This window comes from Triturus cristatus, chromosome 5_1 (assembly GCF_964204655.1).
Source record: "Triturus cristatus chromosome 5_1, aTriCri1.1, whole genome shotgun sequence".
NCBI classification, from domain to species: Eukaryota; Metazoa; Chordata; class Amphibia; order Caudata; family Salamandridae; genus Triturus; species Triturus cristatus.
In genome coordinates this window covers 76,253,671-76,269,602 of record NC_140587.1, presented here as the reverse complement: position 1 = coordinate 76,269,602, position 15,932 = coordinate 76,253,671, and the positions used below count along the sequence as shown (strand labels likewise).

At 43.1% G+C, this 15,932-nt stretch overlaps 1 protein-coding gene across 1 annotated transcript in view; it reads left to right on the top strand.

Annotated features, from left to right (window-relative positions):
• Positions 1 to 7,380, top strand: part of LOC146830223 (uncharacterized) — a 136,276-nt gene extending 128,896 nt beyond the window's left edge. Inside the window, exon 2 of the mRNA XM_085604435.1 lies at positions 4,159 to 7,380. Within this exon, the coding sequence (XP_085460561.1) occupies positions 5,219 to 6,736 (1,518 nt within the window). The 5' untranslated portion in view covers positions 4,159 to 5,218 and the 3' untranslated portion in view covers positions 6,737 to 7,380. The remainder of the gene's footprint in view (positions 1 to 4,158) is intronic.
• Positions 7,381 to 15,932: the final 8,552 nt, after the last annotated feature.

Here is a 15,932-nt window from a genome sequence, read left to right as displayed (position 1 = left end):
GACTGTGCACAGGGACACCAAATGTGCCCCCAGTGCAGACTTCAAAGCACTCCTGGAGTGCTCCCACCCAGCCCTAATCCACTAAGGCCTGTCTGGGAGGTTGTAACACCTCCCTGTGACAGGAAACTTACTGTCCAGGCCTCCCCTGCCAGAGTTTCGGTCAGCAGTAGGAGGCCAGACCCGTGTCTGTGGCTGGCAGCATCCATTTTGTGATGCCAGGGCTCTGTTAGCTGGTACCAGGTATACCGGTGCTGTCATGTCTTTCCCTCTAGAAGGGTGGGATCATACTCCCACACTAGTTACTGGTGTGGGGGTATGATTCCAAGGTGTTTGACACCAAACACGACATGTTTCCGTGCAGCCAGTCCAAAGTTAGCATTTACCGTTTGGTTATAATGCACTTAAGAATATATGGTCAGGCTGCATCACAGACAACCCCGTAGAAGAGATTCCGAAGGCTGCAGAGGGGCTCTGCTCATGCATGGGCACTCTCTCACACAAAACCAAGCACCCTGCCTTCAGGATTGATAAGGCCTGCCATAGGGGTGTAGTGATGGGGTGAGATATAGTGAACCTATATCTCAGTAAGGGGTGCATGCACCACCTTAATCAATCTGCAGTAGGATACCTGGGATGTCATTTTGGAGGGCTTCCCAGGGATGGCATAATACCTGCTGCAGCCCCTGGTAGGCCTCTGGGGTACCTATGCCCTTGGTACATAGTATACCATATACTAGGGACTTGTAAGGGCACCCCAGAATCCAATCTGTGGTGTACCTAAGGTACATGGAATCAATTTGGAGAGGACGCAGCTAGGCTGGGGTCCTGAATAGCAGGGCCCCAGCCAGACTAAAATCGAAAAGACAGTGAAACAGCAAAAAGTGGGGGGTAGCCATAAGAAGCAGATCCTACTCTCCTACACGTGCTCCCCTTAGCTCCCAGCACTCTGTGCTCCCATGAGCTCCATGAATCCTCAGTACTCCCGTGAGCTCGTTGCAGTCTCAGTAATCCTCTGAGCTCCTTGCAGCCTTCGTCCTCTTCTAAACCCTCTTCAGCTTCAGTGCTCCTTTGAGCCCCTACTTGCCTCAGTACTCCTCTAAGCTCCCTGCAGCCTAGGTGTTCCCCTGAGTACCCTGCAGCCTCAATGCTCCCCTGAGCTTCCTGCAACCTTAGTGCTCCCCTAGGCTCCTTGCAGCCTCAGTACTCATCTGAGCCCCTTGAGCATCAGTGCTCCTCTAGTCTCCTGCAGTCTCATTCCGTCTCTGAGCTCTTGCAGCCTAAGTGCTCCCCTTAGCTCCAAGCTGCCTCAATGCTCTCCTGAGCATAATGCAGCCTCGGTAATCCTCTGAGCTCCTTGCAGCCTCAGACCTCCTCGGAGTCCTCTCCAGCCTTAATGTACCTCTGAGCCACTGCTTGCCTCAGTCCTCCTCTAAGCTCCCTGCAGCCTAGGTGTTCCCCCGAGTACCCTGCAGCCTCAATGCTCCCCTGAGCTTCCTGCAACCTTAGTGCTCCCCTGACCGTCCTGCAACCTCAGTGCTCCCCTAGGCTCCTTGCAGCCTCAGTACTCATCTGAGCCCCTTGAGTATCAGTGCTCCTCTAGGCTCCTGCAGTTTCATTCCGTCTCTGAGCTCTTGCAGCCTAAGTGCTCCCCTTAGCTCCAAGCCGCCTCAATGCTCCCCTGAGCATACTGCAGCCTCCGTAATCCTCTGAGCTCCTTGCAGCCTCAGACCTCCTCGGAGTCCTCTCCAGCCTTAATGTACCTCTGAGCCCCTGCTTGCCTCAGTCCTCCTCTAAGCTCCCTGCAGCCTCAGAGTTCCTCTGAGCCTCCTGCAACCCCAGTGCTCGTCTGAGCCCCATGCAGCCTCAGCATTCCTCTGAGTTACCTGCAGCCTTGGTGCTCCTCCGAACCCCCCCCCCCCCCGCCTGCAACCGCGGTGCTCCTCCTAGCTTTCCTGCTGTCCCAGTGCTCCCCTGGGCTCTCTGCAGTCTGTGTTCGCCGGTGCTCCTGCAGCCCCAGTGCTCATCTGAGCCCCCTGTAGCCCCAGTGCTCCTCTGAGCTTCCTGTAGTATCAGAGGAACACTGAAGAATGGAAACACTAGGAGAGAGACTGGTCAATAGTTTCCTGGTCGAGCTGCATCAAGCGAGGGTTTTTGCAAAAGAGAGTGACTTTGCCATGTTTCCATGAGTCACGAGAGAGATGAGACATCACTGATGGGGCACCGATCCGACGTGTGAGTGTGGCTGGAAATTTCCAAGGACAAAATTAGGCATCACTGAGAATGGGTTTAAGACCCTGATTGGGAATGCGGTTAATCATCGTTGTATGTATCACTTATACAAAAATGTTAATTGGTCACAGGCGAGTGCATACACTATAATCATCCTGTATTGTACCTTTGTAATAACTAAATGCATAATCGTCTCACACTGGAAGTTCCCTTTAAAATCACTTGCACATCTAGTGTTCACTTCAAATTGTATTAACTCATAACGCGTCTCAACTTCAGAATAGGCCTGATGTGGTATAAAGAAATACAACCTGAAAAAAACATTTCTCCACATTTGTGGTTTTACACCTCCGAGCACATGTCATGTTAGACCCTGCATGATTGTAGTTCTGAGCTCTCTCTGGAAAGTACTTTTTTCCCCTGTGGACTATGAACTTTAGAATTTTCATGTTTCTCCCTTGGCATGTGTGGAATGCATAGAGAGCGGGGAAAGAATTATCGATGTTTTGGGAGTGTGTGCATAAAGAGTGCAGGACTTTGTGGCAAAATGGTTGTGTAAAAAAAGTATCGGTGAAAGTTTATCTGAGGTTAGTCTAGAGTCTGTTGTGTGTTCCGGACCAGGTCTCTTATCTGCGTCTCAAAAATACTCTCTTTACTAAGGTAACAAAATTTAGACCATGCAGGAGGGAGGTGGTCAGACACTCCGCTTCATGCTCAGTCTTAGAGAGGTGACTCTTTGCCCAGCAGTCAATTCTATGGTGAGCACGCTCCATGGTCCCTGGCAGAGGTTGGTTGCACCCTCCCAGATCCTCCCTGACCCTTTATCACACCTCTTACCCCACGCCCTACTCCCTTGGAACAGCATGGTGCTATGTTGGGGGAATACCTTCAGGAGAAGATTGCTGATGGGTGTAAGTTGGCTTCCTATGGGGTATAAGTTAATTTGCAAGGCAGGGGAGGCTCTCATGGTGCTGGATTCTTATCTGGCAAGAGAAGGATGGTGTCTACCCTTCCTCACAGTACCAGGCCTTTGTTAATTTGGATCCCACATGTGCTCTGTGAGGTAGGGCTGCCTGTGTTGGAATCATAAATAATTCTTGGCATTTTACTCCCATGTACGCTTTTGTGATTTATGATTCACTGATGTGTGTTTTTTGCTAGTAGTGGGTTTCTAATTATAGAATATATTCCTCTAGAGACCAGTTTTTTGTGTCTACTCTCTGTTCGTTGTTTTATGCTTCCTTAGCCAGGTGGAGTCAAAGAGTACAAGAGGAGAAAGATTCTACTACAAAATCTCCATATGGATTTTTAAAATGGCATCACACGTTCTCACATCGCTGCTTTATGGGAGAAGCCTAACTTGTCTTAGGACATTGTAGGTCTGAAATGGTATGAAATAGCTCCTTAGATTAGAAATACTGCTAATTTACTCAGAGAAGTAATCCAATATTACTTGCATTATGGAAGTTTACTTCACAAAGTCAATAAGATCCTAAGGTCCTCTAGTATTTGGAGTCTGAGTCAGTGGAGAGACTGTTCACAAACACACACTACTAGTCCTAGATGTTACTGGTCATTTTCGGAGTCGTGGTGATGTAGATGGTCTAGCAACCAGTTAAGTGTCAATGTTAACGCTCACCAATTCTTTCAAAACTGATCAGTTCTGATCTGATTGGTGGAGGCACCAAATGGATTGAAAAGTTCACAAGTTGCAATCAGAAAACGGTACTTTACATGTATGCTCTATCTGTAACATTAAACCTTAATATCTTGAGTGCAGACCTGTTGCTTTTCTTTTCCCTTCTTCTGTGCCCCTCCCCTTAAAAATCACGCTTTCCTCATCCAGTTTCTCTGTCTTTTATAGTCCCTTTGGTGAAAACAGCTCCCTGATTTCATTCCCACCCTCACAGAGACTTTTCTCATTCACAGAATCTAAGAACCTGAAGAAGAGACCTGCAGCACCACAACACTAGAAAAGCCCCTGGGAGCATCACCAGATGATTAATCCTATCGGTGTATAGAGTCTGAGAAAACCCCCAGCAGGAGGTTGGACCTGGGTACACACCCTACAATATACGTTCAGGGGAGAAATAGCCCTAGTGTGAGAAAAAGCTCAGGCAGAGCTCATCTTTATGGACAGTTGAAAAGATCCACACCAGAGATCATCTCTGTGATATACGGAGTGTGAAAACCTGTACTCTGACTTTGTACCTCAGATAAGTACCTCAGATGTTCTGTTCTAGTGAGAAAAAATACTAATGCAGAATGGGAGATAAGCTTCACTCAGCACTCGCACAATTTTAATTCTAATGTGAAACTAGTGCAGCTAATCTGAATATCCTGAGGATAAAGCATACCAGTGTAAGGTGTGTGAGATAAGCGTGACACCCAGAACATTTCTGTTGAAATATCAGAGAATGCTTACAGGGGAGAAAATCTAGCTGTATATGGAATGTGGGTAAACCTGCACTGAGGGATCTTCACTGCTCAGGTTATCTACAGAATAGTTCCATCTGAGGATAGGTCATACCAGTGTGTGGAATGTGAGAAAAGCTCAACTGAACCAAAGAAGCTGTTGAGAGACCAGAGAGTCCATACAGGTGATGAACGCTATAATTGTACTGAATGTGGGAAAAGCTTCTATGAGAATGGCACACTGGTGAAGCAACATATAATCTGTGCTGGTGAGAAACCTTTTCAGTGTAATGAATGTGGAAAAAGCTTCACTGAGAATAAATCACTGTTGTGATATTGTCCATTCTGGTTAGAAACCATGTGACTGTACAGAAAGTGCAAAAAGATTCACTAAGAAGGGCCCACTGATGAAGCATAAGATAATTTAAACTGGTGAGGAACCCTATCAGTATATCAAATGTGAGAAAATCGTCACTTGGAATAGCATACAGTACATTCATCAGCGTACCCATACTGGTTAAAAGCCTCATCACTGTGCATAATGTAGGAAATACTTCCGTGAGAACGGTACACGATGATGTATCGGACGACCGATTCCGCTGATAAACCCTATCCGTGTACGGAATGTGAGAAATGCTTCGCTGCAAAGAGCAAACTGTTGGTACATCAGAGACTTCATAATGGGGAGAAACCCCATCAGTGTACACAATGTCAGAAAAGCTTCATTGAGATATACAGTTTGTTGAAACACCAGAGAGTCCATACTGGAGAGAAACCCTTCCACTGCACAGAATGTGTGAAGAGCTTTACTGTGAAAAGCTATTTGTTGAACCATCAGAGAATCCACACTGGTGAGAAACCATATCAGTGTACAGAATGCAGGAAAAGCTTTACTGCGAATGGTGCACTGTTGAGCCATCAGAGACTCCATACTGGTGTGAAACCTTATCAGTGCACAGACTGTGGAAAAAGGTTCACTATGAAGAGCACATTGTTGGATCATCAAAGAATCCATACTGGTGAGAAACCTTATCAATGTACAGAATGCGGGAAAAGCTTTACAGTGAAAAGCAATTTGTTGCAGCATCAGAGAATCCACACTGGTGAAAAACCCCATCAGTGTACAGAATGCGGGAAAAGCTTTACTCACACGGGTACGCTGTTGAGCCATCAGAGAATCCATACTGGTGAGAAACCATATCACTGTACAGAATGCATGAAAAGCTTTACAGTGAAAAGCTATTTAGTGAAGCATCAGAGATTCCACACTGGTGAGAAACCCTATCACTGTTCAGAATGCGGGAAAAGCTTTACTCTGAAGAGCACATTGTTGAATCATCAGAGTTTCCACATTGGTGAGAAACTCTATCAATGTACTGAATGTGGAAAAAGCTTCGCTTTGATAAGTCATTTTTTGAGGCATCAGAAAATCCACAATGGTGAGAAACCCCATCATTGTACAGAATGCGAAAAAAGCTTTACTTCGAGGGGCACACTGTTGAAACATCAGAGGATCCACACTGGTGAGAAACCCTATCAGTGTACAGAATGCTGGAAAAGCTTTACTTTGAAGAGCACACTGTTGAATCATCAGAGAATCCATACTGGTGAGAGACCCTATCATTTTACAGAATGCGGGAAAAGCTTTAGTCAGAAAGGTTCGCTGTTGACCCATCAGAGAATCCATACTGGTGAGAAACCCCATCAGTGTACAGAATGCGAGAAAAGCTTTACTTTGAAAAGCCATTTGTTGAAACATCATAGACTCCACACTGGTGAGAAACCATTTCACTGTACAGAATGTGGGAAAAGCTTTACTGAGAGGGGTACGCTGTTGAGCCATGAGAGAATTCACACTGGTGAGAAACCCTATTGTTGTACCGAATGTGGGAGAAGGTTCTCTCAAAAGATGTCACTGTTGAAGCATCAGAGAATCTATACTGGTGAGAAACTGCATTGGGTTACTGAATGTGTGAGAGGCTACACTAAGAAGAAAGCTATCTTAAGACATCAAATAACCCAAACTGGTGAAAAACCCGATCGGTGCACAGAATATGGGGAAAGCATCACCGATGAGAATTCACACAGTTAATGCATCAGAGAATCCATACTGATGAGAAACCTTTTCATTGTTCTGAACCTAGGGAAAGCTTTACTCCGATACCCTCATTAAAGGCAATTCACTGTGGCAAACGTGAAAAAAGTGTCACAAGAATGCAAATATTGTAAAATAATCAGAGAATAAGTTTGTTGTATAAAACTCAAATCCTAGAACGTGGAATACTAGTTAAGCAACAGGACTTGAAATATATCGGCATTTGGGAGATAGAATGGATGCAAAAGCGAATCCAGAAGACAAATTCAAAATGCAATAATTTTCCTCTCTTTCACCATACTTGTTCTATTGTTTGACAACTTTTTCATATTTTAAACCTTGCCCTCTTGCCCTGCATGGGGATACGTGACTGGTAAATATGATTGTGTGCGTAATTGTTAAACGTATAAAGGTAAAGATCATCATCACCATGGTATCGGACCACTTACTTTTTTTTAAGACCGCAATGTCCCATTTCTAATAATCCTTCTCTATGACATCTGTTTGTGCTTTAATAAAATACTACTTGTATCATGAGTTTATATGCACACATGTAGACACACAACTGTGAAAATAAATGTGCAATAACACACCATTTTGAACAACAAAGCAAGATTAAAACATTTCTTACTGTGACAAAATTCAATGTTATAGCCTCAATGCAATGTAACTGACTTGAGAAAATATTTATAACTAATTCTCATGAGATAACATCATGACGTATGAAGATCTGTAAACTAATATGCTATTTATTATCCTTGTTTTTAAAGACTTATTTTAATTTCATGGGTAGATGAAACGCTATACTATTATGTTGTTTGACGAAGCAAAAAGACAAAAGCAATGCTTAATTATTTTTTTGCTGGCTCCCAGGATACTTTTTGCCCTACTATTGCTGGATTTTGTACTGTGTAATGACTGTGCCTGTGAACCCTCCACCCGAGGCCTTGGTGCATGCACTCTTAAGAGTGTATGTTTAATTGGCTTATCTCCAATTGCTAAATGTTTACTAATACATTGGTCCCTAATGTATGTCACCCGATATATTCGGGGTCTATACAGTAGGTATTCCTCATGGACTGCAACTCTTATTGTGCCACCACGAGTATGACAAGGTGTAACATTTCTCCCACACTGCCTTTGCATGCCGGCAGAGCAGCGTTAAATCTGCTAACTAGACTTTGCCATTTCAGCTTGTGGCCAAGCCCAAACCTTCCTTTTTAATATTTGTAAGTCACAGCTAAGGTAGGTCTAACAAGCCACAAAGGCAGGGTGCATTAAATTAAAGAGAAGGATATCCGTCATATTTTACATGTCCTGACAGCAAAAACCCTGCATTGTCGTTTTTACTGTATTAAGACGAGTAGCCCCATTAGTTAGTGTGGAGTTGCACACTGAAAATTCAGTATTGCGAACCTTCCAATGGGACTACTAAAGGTGAAACTTTAAGGTTTCAAAAGAATCATTGCAGTAAATTAAACTTGTTGCGCAAGTTGAGTTTAATGTAACTATTTTATAAATAGCAATTATTAGAAAGATGTTACTTTGTTGCCCAAAACTTTCCTGTAACCATCTTTGGTTGCAGACAACTGCTGTCCTCAAAACGGCCTTCTGCCCTCCTGGGGAAAGGCGAGAACAACTCTCAAGAAGAGCAACAAAGGCCCTGCCCAGGAGAATAGGTGTGATCTTCTGGTAGGATGACCAGAGGGGGTGTGAGCCCAGAAGGCGAGCTTGAAAGGTGAAGCCACTGTTGTGTGTTTCTTGCATGACCCATTGTCGTTTCCCCTATGTTAGCGTAACTGTGCACGTTGTAGGCCGCTTTTATTTTGCACACATTACTACATAATAAGCTTGCCTTTCTGCCACATTATATTTTCACTCAACCGGCACATGCTTTAGTATTTTATTCTTTTCCTGGTATTTAGCCTGAACACACTAGACCAGGTCAAACAACAATGCCCCTTGTTATTCTCTTCTGTCAGTCACTGCTGTTTGCATGTACATATATCTTGTCATATACCTTGGGACAGGGGTTCTGAAAAAATACACTGAGCGGAGGTCCTGAAGCAAGAGAGCTGCACCAGCCGAGATGTAGAACATCCACCTATCTATGCTGAGGTACGGGGTCCGCCACTAATCCCGGAGACCTGTAATATATAATCATTTGGCTTCAGTAGAACGACGGGGGTAGGCTTAACTGTCTTATAACATGACAGGGCTTTTTATGGTTTATAATTTGTTAACCATGCTAATGATATTTTTGGTGTGCATTTGTGGTCTAATTGTGGCACAAATACTGCGTCTTAGAACTCAAAAGTTTAAATTATATTTTAAGCTTCCTTCGTGTCTCGTGTTTATCTTACTGTGGACAAGTACGAGTAGGAGATCGAAAGGGTGTGTCCTATTACCGCAATTCATGAGAGAGTTTAGTGTTGTGTTCTGGGATGCTAACTCAATTGTTTCTCTGGAAAAGTTAGGAGGGCAAGTGAGGCACTATAGCTAGCTGGACTCGGTTTCATAAATACGGAGGTGGTATGGTAACTCAGTTCCTACATACTGATGTTCTATGCTTCCAAGCATAGTTCTGTTAATGAACAGAATCCATGAAACATGGCACTGCCAACCTTTTGGTCTGGTAGCTATTTGCTGGAACCCTGAGTAGTGCTTGTGCTTATCCACAATACCCTCACACCTTTTACCGAGACGTCTGTGGTGTTGGGGATTAATCCGCCACAGTTTTTAGGGATCACCAAGTTTAGTTGGTTTTTCAAGCTTGAATATTAAACGGTTACAACTCTGTTTGTGTTATACTTTGAATCCTTTGGTAGTTAGTTGTGGTGCAACTTACTGCTATTATAGCCTTCTGCCGACCGACGGTCTATGCACATATAACACAACATGGAGTCCCTAATGGAAGAGCTCCTGTAATCTTTGTAGTAGAAGCAGACACTGCCTTCCGCTTTGAAGTTGTTTATTCTTGAGTCACATCTCAAGCTGGTGATGCTAACACTTGTCATGAATACACTGTCCCACAGGCACCTGCTGCATATAGACCTTTGCACTTGTAGAAATTCCTCTTATGGTCTGGGAACTCCAGACCTGGTTGAATGGCACCATTCCTCATGTGCCTGGGCCACTTTGAATGGGTCTTCGCAGCAATGAGGTAGCTACTTGGCTGGCATTAGCTGGATTTACATCATATCCAGGCAATCTAAATCTCGTGTAAACCTGTGGCTTGTACAATGTTCTGGTTGTCTCTTATTTTTCATACATTATTAGCTGGTCCAGCTAGACTTGGCCTGCAAACACAATCCCAGTTTCCTGAAGCGCCTATTAGTCCTGTAATTGTTCATTCCGTTCTGGGCAAACGCCCCACTAATGGAGTATTTTTGCTGCAGTCTATGTTCTTTGCCATGGCCTTCCTTTGATGGCCATTGTACCAAATGTCCTCAAACAGATACAAAATGAACATGGGGCAGGTTGTGACCTAGATTTGGGGATGAAACTAATGGGTAATTTTCTTGTAGTCTCAGAAATGATTCTTTCTAATATTAAAGGTGAAGTAGCGTCTGGCTATACATCCCATAACATAATCCCATAACATAACTTAGATATTCAAATTGAAGGTGACATTCAACGCACCATTAAAACCACATTCTGGGAAAATCCCCCACAATTTGTACTCTCATCCTTACCAATCGGAAGTATGTAATTCTTCCTTCCTTTTCTCACCTTGTCCTTTATGAAGTCAAACAAGATTATGCATCTGAATTGGCGCTTGCATTAGCCCCTGCACTTTACTGTAATAAGGTGTTTTGGGATAAGGATTCCCCTTATGTTATTCCTATAAGGTCCATTCCACAGGTACAACCGTATTATCCTATCAAACGGGGCGCCAAGACACCCTTTAAAGAAATTCTCTCCCAATTGAAGTACCAAGGGGAAATAGAACCCTGTGTCTCTCATATTAATAACCCTTTTTTCCGGTTTTAACGCAGGATCATTCCAATTACATTGTCTTACATTAGCAACATTTGATTAGTCATAAATGCACTTTCCCAGTGCAACTCACACACAGTACGGTACTCATTAATAATATAGTCCGTAAAAAATACAAAACCACCTTGGAAATTTCCAACAGTTTTTTCAGTCACAATTTGGCTCCTGAGAGCCAAGATTGAACCGCTTTTAGCTCCCTGGGTTCTCCGATGTGCTATCCATGACTTCCTATGGGCTATAGGAAAAGCCCAGGATTTTTTGCGGCACGATTTGTAGATCCTTCATGACATTGACCCTGATGCTCTCTCCTATGTAGATGATATCTACTTGATGGACGATTAATTAAATCCCCATTTGGCCAGAGTAGATCGCATATTATTGGGATTTGCTGAACTTGGATCCAAGTTCAACTTTAAGAAATCTAATATAGCTTTTCTAAGTGTCCTTTTCCTTGGCTATGAACCTACAAATGAGGGAAAGAGTCTTGCCACTCATTTGTTGGAGAAATGTACACAATTGCAACCTCATACACACTTAAAAAATTACAGTCTGCTAGGATTTCTAAATTTTAGCAGAAAAGACATTCCTAATTCTGCACAGAGCATGAAACCTTTTTATGCATTAATATGCACCGATTCTTTTTCACTGCATGCTGGAAATCAGAACACACAAATACACTCAAATCTTTACAATCTGATTTGCTTAAAGCACAGGACCTGCATACATGTGTCAATAACACTAACCTGGTCATCTGTATTTTACTGGGTGCAATTGGATTTACTTACAGCAGCTTTAATGAAGATTAAACAGTGCTATAGCCTAGAAATTGCATTTACATTCCGCAGTGGAAATGCGTTCTGCTTCCACTGAAAAAATACTGACTACCGTGCAGATGGCTAGCATTAAAGAATGGCCAATCGCTCAACAGAAATGCATTATTGTCGTCACACCCGTGCCAGCCTTAGAGACTGTCACCAAAGCTAGCATTTCTAACGCTAAGGCCCTCCATCCTAGATGGATACAATGGGCTACATCCTTAACAGCTGTTGATGTCCACTTTGTCGTTGATGTCCACTTTGTCTTTGACCCTTGTTTTTACAAACACAAGAATCTTTACAGTATGAGCATGTAGATCCTCTGCCATCTACCTTTCTGCCTCTTGATCAGTATAAATATATTATTTAAACTGATATAGGTTCAAAGCAGCAATATGCGACTGCATGCACCATCATTCTTGGTATTATGTTAGATAGCATTTTCCAACCTCAAACAACTCGTACGCAGTCTCTAGTAGATTTCACTGTGCAGTTAGCTGAACTGAAGGCTTTGCATCTTGCACTTGAACGTTTGGATTCTAAATTCCTCACGCTTATAGTATGTGCTTCAAATTACTGTGTACAGTCCTTTAATGATAATTTACATTCTTGGCAACCAAATGTATTCAAGAATTCAAAGAATGCCCAATCGAGCTTAAACTGCTTTGGGTAAAGGTGGCAGATCTTAAAGCGAGGTTGCCACAAACTCGTAATACATTCACGGACTCATCTGAGTGTAGCAGCACATACTATAGAGAAGTCTCTGGCTGATAAAGCAGCCAAATCTGCAGTAATCACAGTTACATGCTCTAAAACTTGTATCGATAAAGATATCTTGGCTGCCGTTAATGCATTAAAAAAAGGCTCCTCTTTACCAAAGGGGATTCCTTCTAAATACACTTATCATTTAAATAACCAGCATGTTCCTTTTGTAGCTATTCCTGAGGTTGGCGATCATTTGATTTCTAACCAAGACCACAGACTTGCTTTAGTTGTGGCTGCACTTGAAGGTGTTGCTACCGCGCATGAGGCAGTGGCAGCAACAATTTTGCTGCTACAGCAACAGTATTGGGGGCAGGGTTTATATCAGCAGGCCAAACAATATGTCCTGTGTTGTGACATCTGTCAATAGATTAAAAGCTCCACCATAGCTCGTCCACATCAGACACATCTTTTGATTTCCAACAAGCCTTTACCTGGATCATTGTGGTCTACTGATTTCAGATACTGTATTTAAATTTATTTTTGTTGTGGTGGGAGAGTCGAATAGCACCTACAACTAAACTGTGGCTACAGGACTTGACGTACTGCCGGGACCAGCTCACATGCTACGCGGAGGAGATACCGTCCGCTTCCAAGCCCCGTGACATTTGGAGACCGCTCACAACGTATCTGCTGTCACTTACTGATGTATAATGTCCATACTGTACTTGTAATGCTACCCTGTTCACCCTCGCCCTACAAGCCGATACCTGTTTTGCCATGTCTGTAACTGGTTATATATGATATCCTGTTTTGCGACGATGTAATCTCAATACTGTGATATTGATATGTCAACTGTACTGATGCCATACATTTGAAATAATGCAATGTTCTGTATGGTATTTGAAAAGCAAAAATAAAATAAATAACAAAAAAAGTTTTGTTGTTGTTGCGTTGCATCGATGTACCTCTCATTGAACTGTCTTGACAGTATTTGAAATTGGATGTGCCTGCTGTAAAACTAAGAAAGTTGGTTATAAAAAAAAAAATATTTTGGTTGCAGTTGATTCTTGCTGTAGATTCCTTTGGGTTTGGCCACAGCGCTCGGCTGACGCTCGAACTTTTATTAAAAATGTGCAAGTCTTTGCCAGCACTTATGTGTGCTGTGCATTCCATTCGGACCAGGGTCCGGCTTTTGGTTCTAAAGCATACCATGATTCAAAGAAGTCCCTGGGGTACAGGTACATTATTCTTCTACATATGGTCCCGAGGGTAATTCTGTTGAAGAAAGAATGAACTGTGACTTAAAGTATTCCTTAACGGCTAGTGTATTAGGTACTGGGCATGGTTGATTAAACTATCTCTATGGGGTTCAACGAGCTCTTAATAACCTCGCTAAACGATCTCTGTGTGGACGGAGCCCGTACAAAGTACTTTTTGGCATCAAGATGTATGATCCAGACCTTGACAGTCCAGAAATTGCTGCGGCTGCCGCAACCTTTGACAGAGATAACCACTGTGCCATCTTACAGGACCTACACAAATCCTGTGATGCACAATCCAGCAAATACTTGCCCCTACGTCTCTCTTTCTGAGTGTAGACATACAGATTACAGTTTCCGTCCGGCTTCCTTAGTTGGAGATCTGGTTTGAGAGACGGTGGTGATTAAGAAGGAATTTGGTCCAACCTACCGTGCTCCTGTCCCGGTGCTTGGCTTACAGGCTACAAGAACTATGATCTTGCCACTGCTTCCTGGTTCTAAAGACAAATGCTTGGTCTCCATCCAACATGTGAACTTGCACCATGTGGCTGATTCTACACAGTATGCCACGAGATGTTTGTGCTCCAACAAGAGACATTTCTTTGCAGCCCGTGAGCACCAATGATGCTGCTCCTCCCTGGCTGGGGGGAGGAGGCTGAGTCATCCGACAACAACATGACCAAAATAATGACTGTTTCTACTACTGTGTCTACTGCAGCTGTCCTTTATACTGATCCCCCTGAGGGAGGATCCCTCTGTTGGATTTTTTGAGTCCTACTATTGAATCCCAGCCTCCAGCTAAGTACCTCCTTTTACTATATGAAACAAAATGATTTTTCCTCAAAGTTCTGTTTTGCATCCGCCTCCAGTACAAATTTGTGTTTTTATTTAATGCCTGCATTGGGTATATGTCTGGATCATACTTCCCTTAGTTTTTTGTTCATGTGGATTTGATTTGTGACAGTATTTTTCCTGTTGATCGATGCCACTGCCTCCCGGAGCTTTTAACTGTGGGACTGGTCGATATGGTGTTGGCCCCCATTCTTCATTTAATGCCTCTAATCCTACTGGTCTCGCACACTTTTTTAAAGTTGTTGGCTCTGGCCTCGTCGGTTTGTTCCAAATTGTCATTTGAATAAAACCGGCTTTTATCCATTCCATTTTTCCAGTATATTAGGAGGATTTCCGTTGCTGTTATTCCTTTTTTGCAGCATTCTCCTATTTCTACTTCTCCTCAATGGATGTTCTTTTGCGGGCCCTCTAGAACTACAACTGCCCCAACACTAACGTGAGCATATGCTTCAGATTTTTTTAAATATTTCTACTACCAGAGCTGGATCTTAACTGGTCCTAAACATTACACCCTGCCTGGTTTACCTGCGTACAACCTGTATTCCACTGACTCTGGTGCCCCTTTGAATGGACACTTTAAATTTGCCTGGCTTCGCAGACACCCACTGCTTTGGACATTGGACTGCTAATGAGTCCCTTAGCTAACCCATTTTCAGGATTGTCCCTCAGGTTTGCGACTTCTTCACAAGGCAAGGTTTGAGCCACTCACTTTTGAGGAAATATGTGCAGCGGCACATAGATCACGGAATACAGGCTCTACTAACACGGATGCAGCTTGTCCGGTAATTATTCCAGCATCTTCGGGGACTGAGGATCATGTCTGTTCTTTAAAATGTGTGTCTTGGGCTGTGGATTAAGTCATCTTGCACTGAATCCGACTCCTTTGTGGAGCCCCTTGTCTTTCAATTGACGAGTGTCACAATGGATTTCTCCGAATCGCCATGATTTGATTTTTTCCAAGTTAACAATTCCTTTAAAAAATTCAGAATATGATTTTTACAGGCTATGCTTTGAGCTTGTTTATTTTTAAATTACATTCATAATATCTAGTGCTATTATCCTGCCCAAAGGGAGGGTGTTGTGTGTTTCTTTCAAGGCCCATTGTCGTTTTCCCTATGTTTTTATTACTGCACATGGTGCAGGCCGCTTTTATTTTGCACACAATACTACATAACACTCTTGTCTTTGTGCCACATTTGTTTTCACACAGATCCTGCATATCTTTATGTATTTTATTCTTGTCCTGACATTTGGTCTGAACACACTAGACACTGTCAAAAAACAGTGCCCCTTGTTTTTCTCTGATCAGTCACTAGCACTTAGACATAACAAGATAATGCAGCTGCTGTTTATTAGCACACCTATCTTGTCATATAACTGAGGACAGGGGTTCTGATAAAATACACACTGAGCGAAGGTCCTGAAGCAAGAGTACTGCTCCAGCCGAGATGTCGAACATCCACCTATGTATGCTAAGGTACAGGGTCCGCCACTAATCCCAGAGATCTATAATATAAAATCATTTAGCTTCAGTAGAAAGAGGAGGGGGGTAGGCTAAACTGT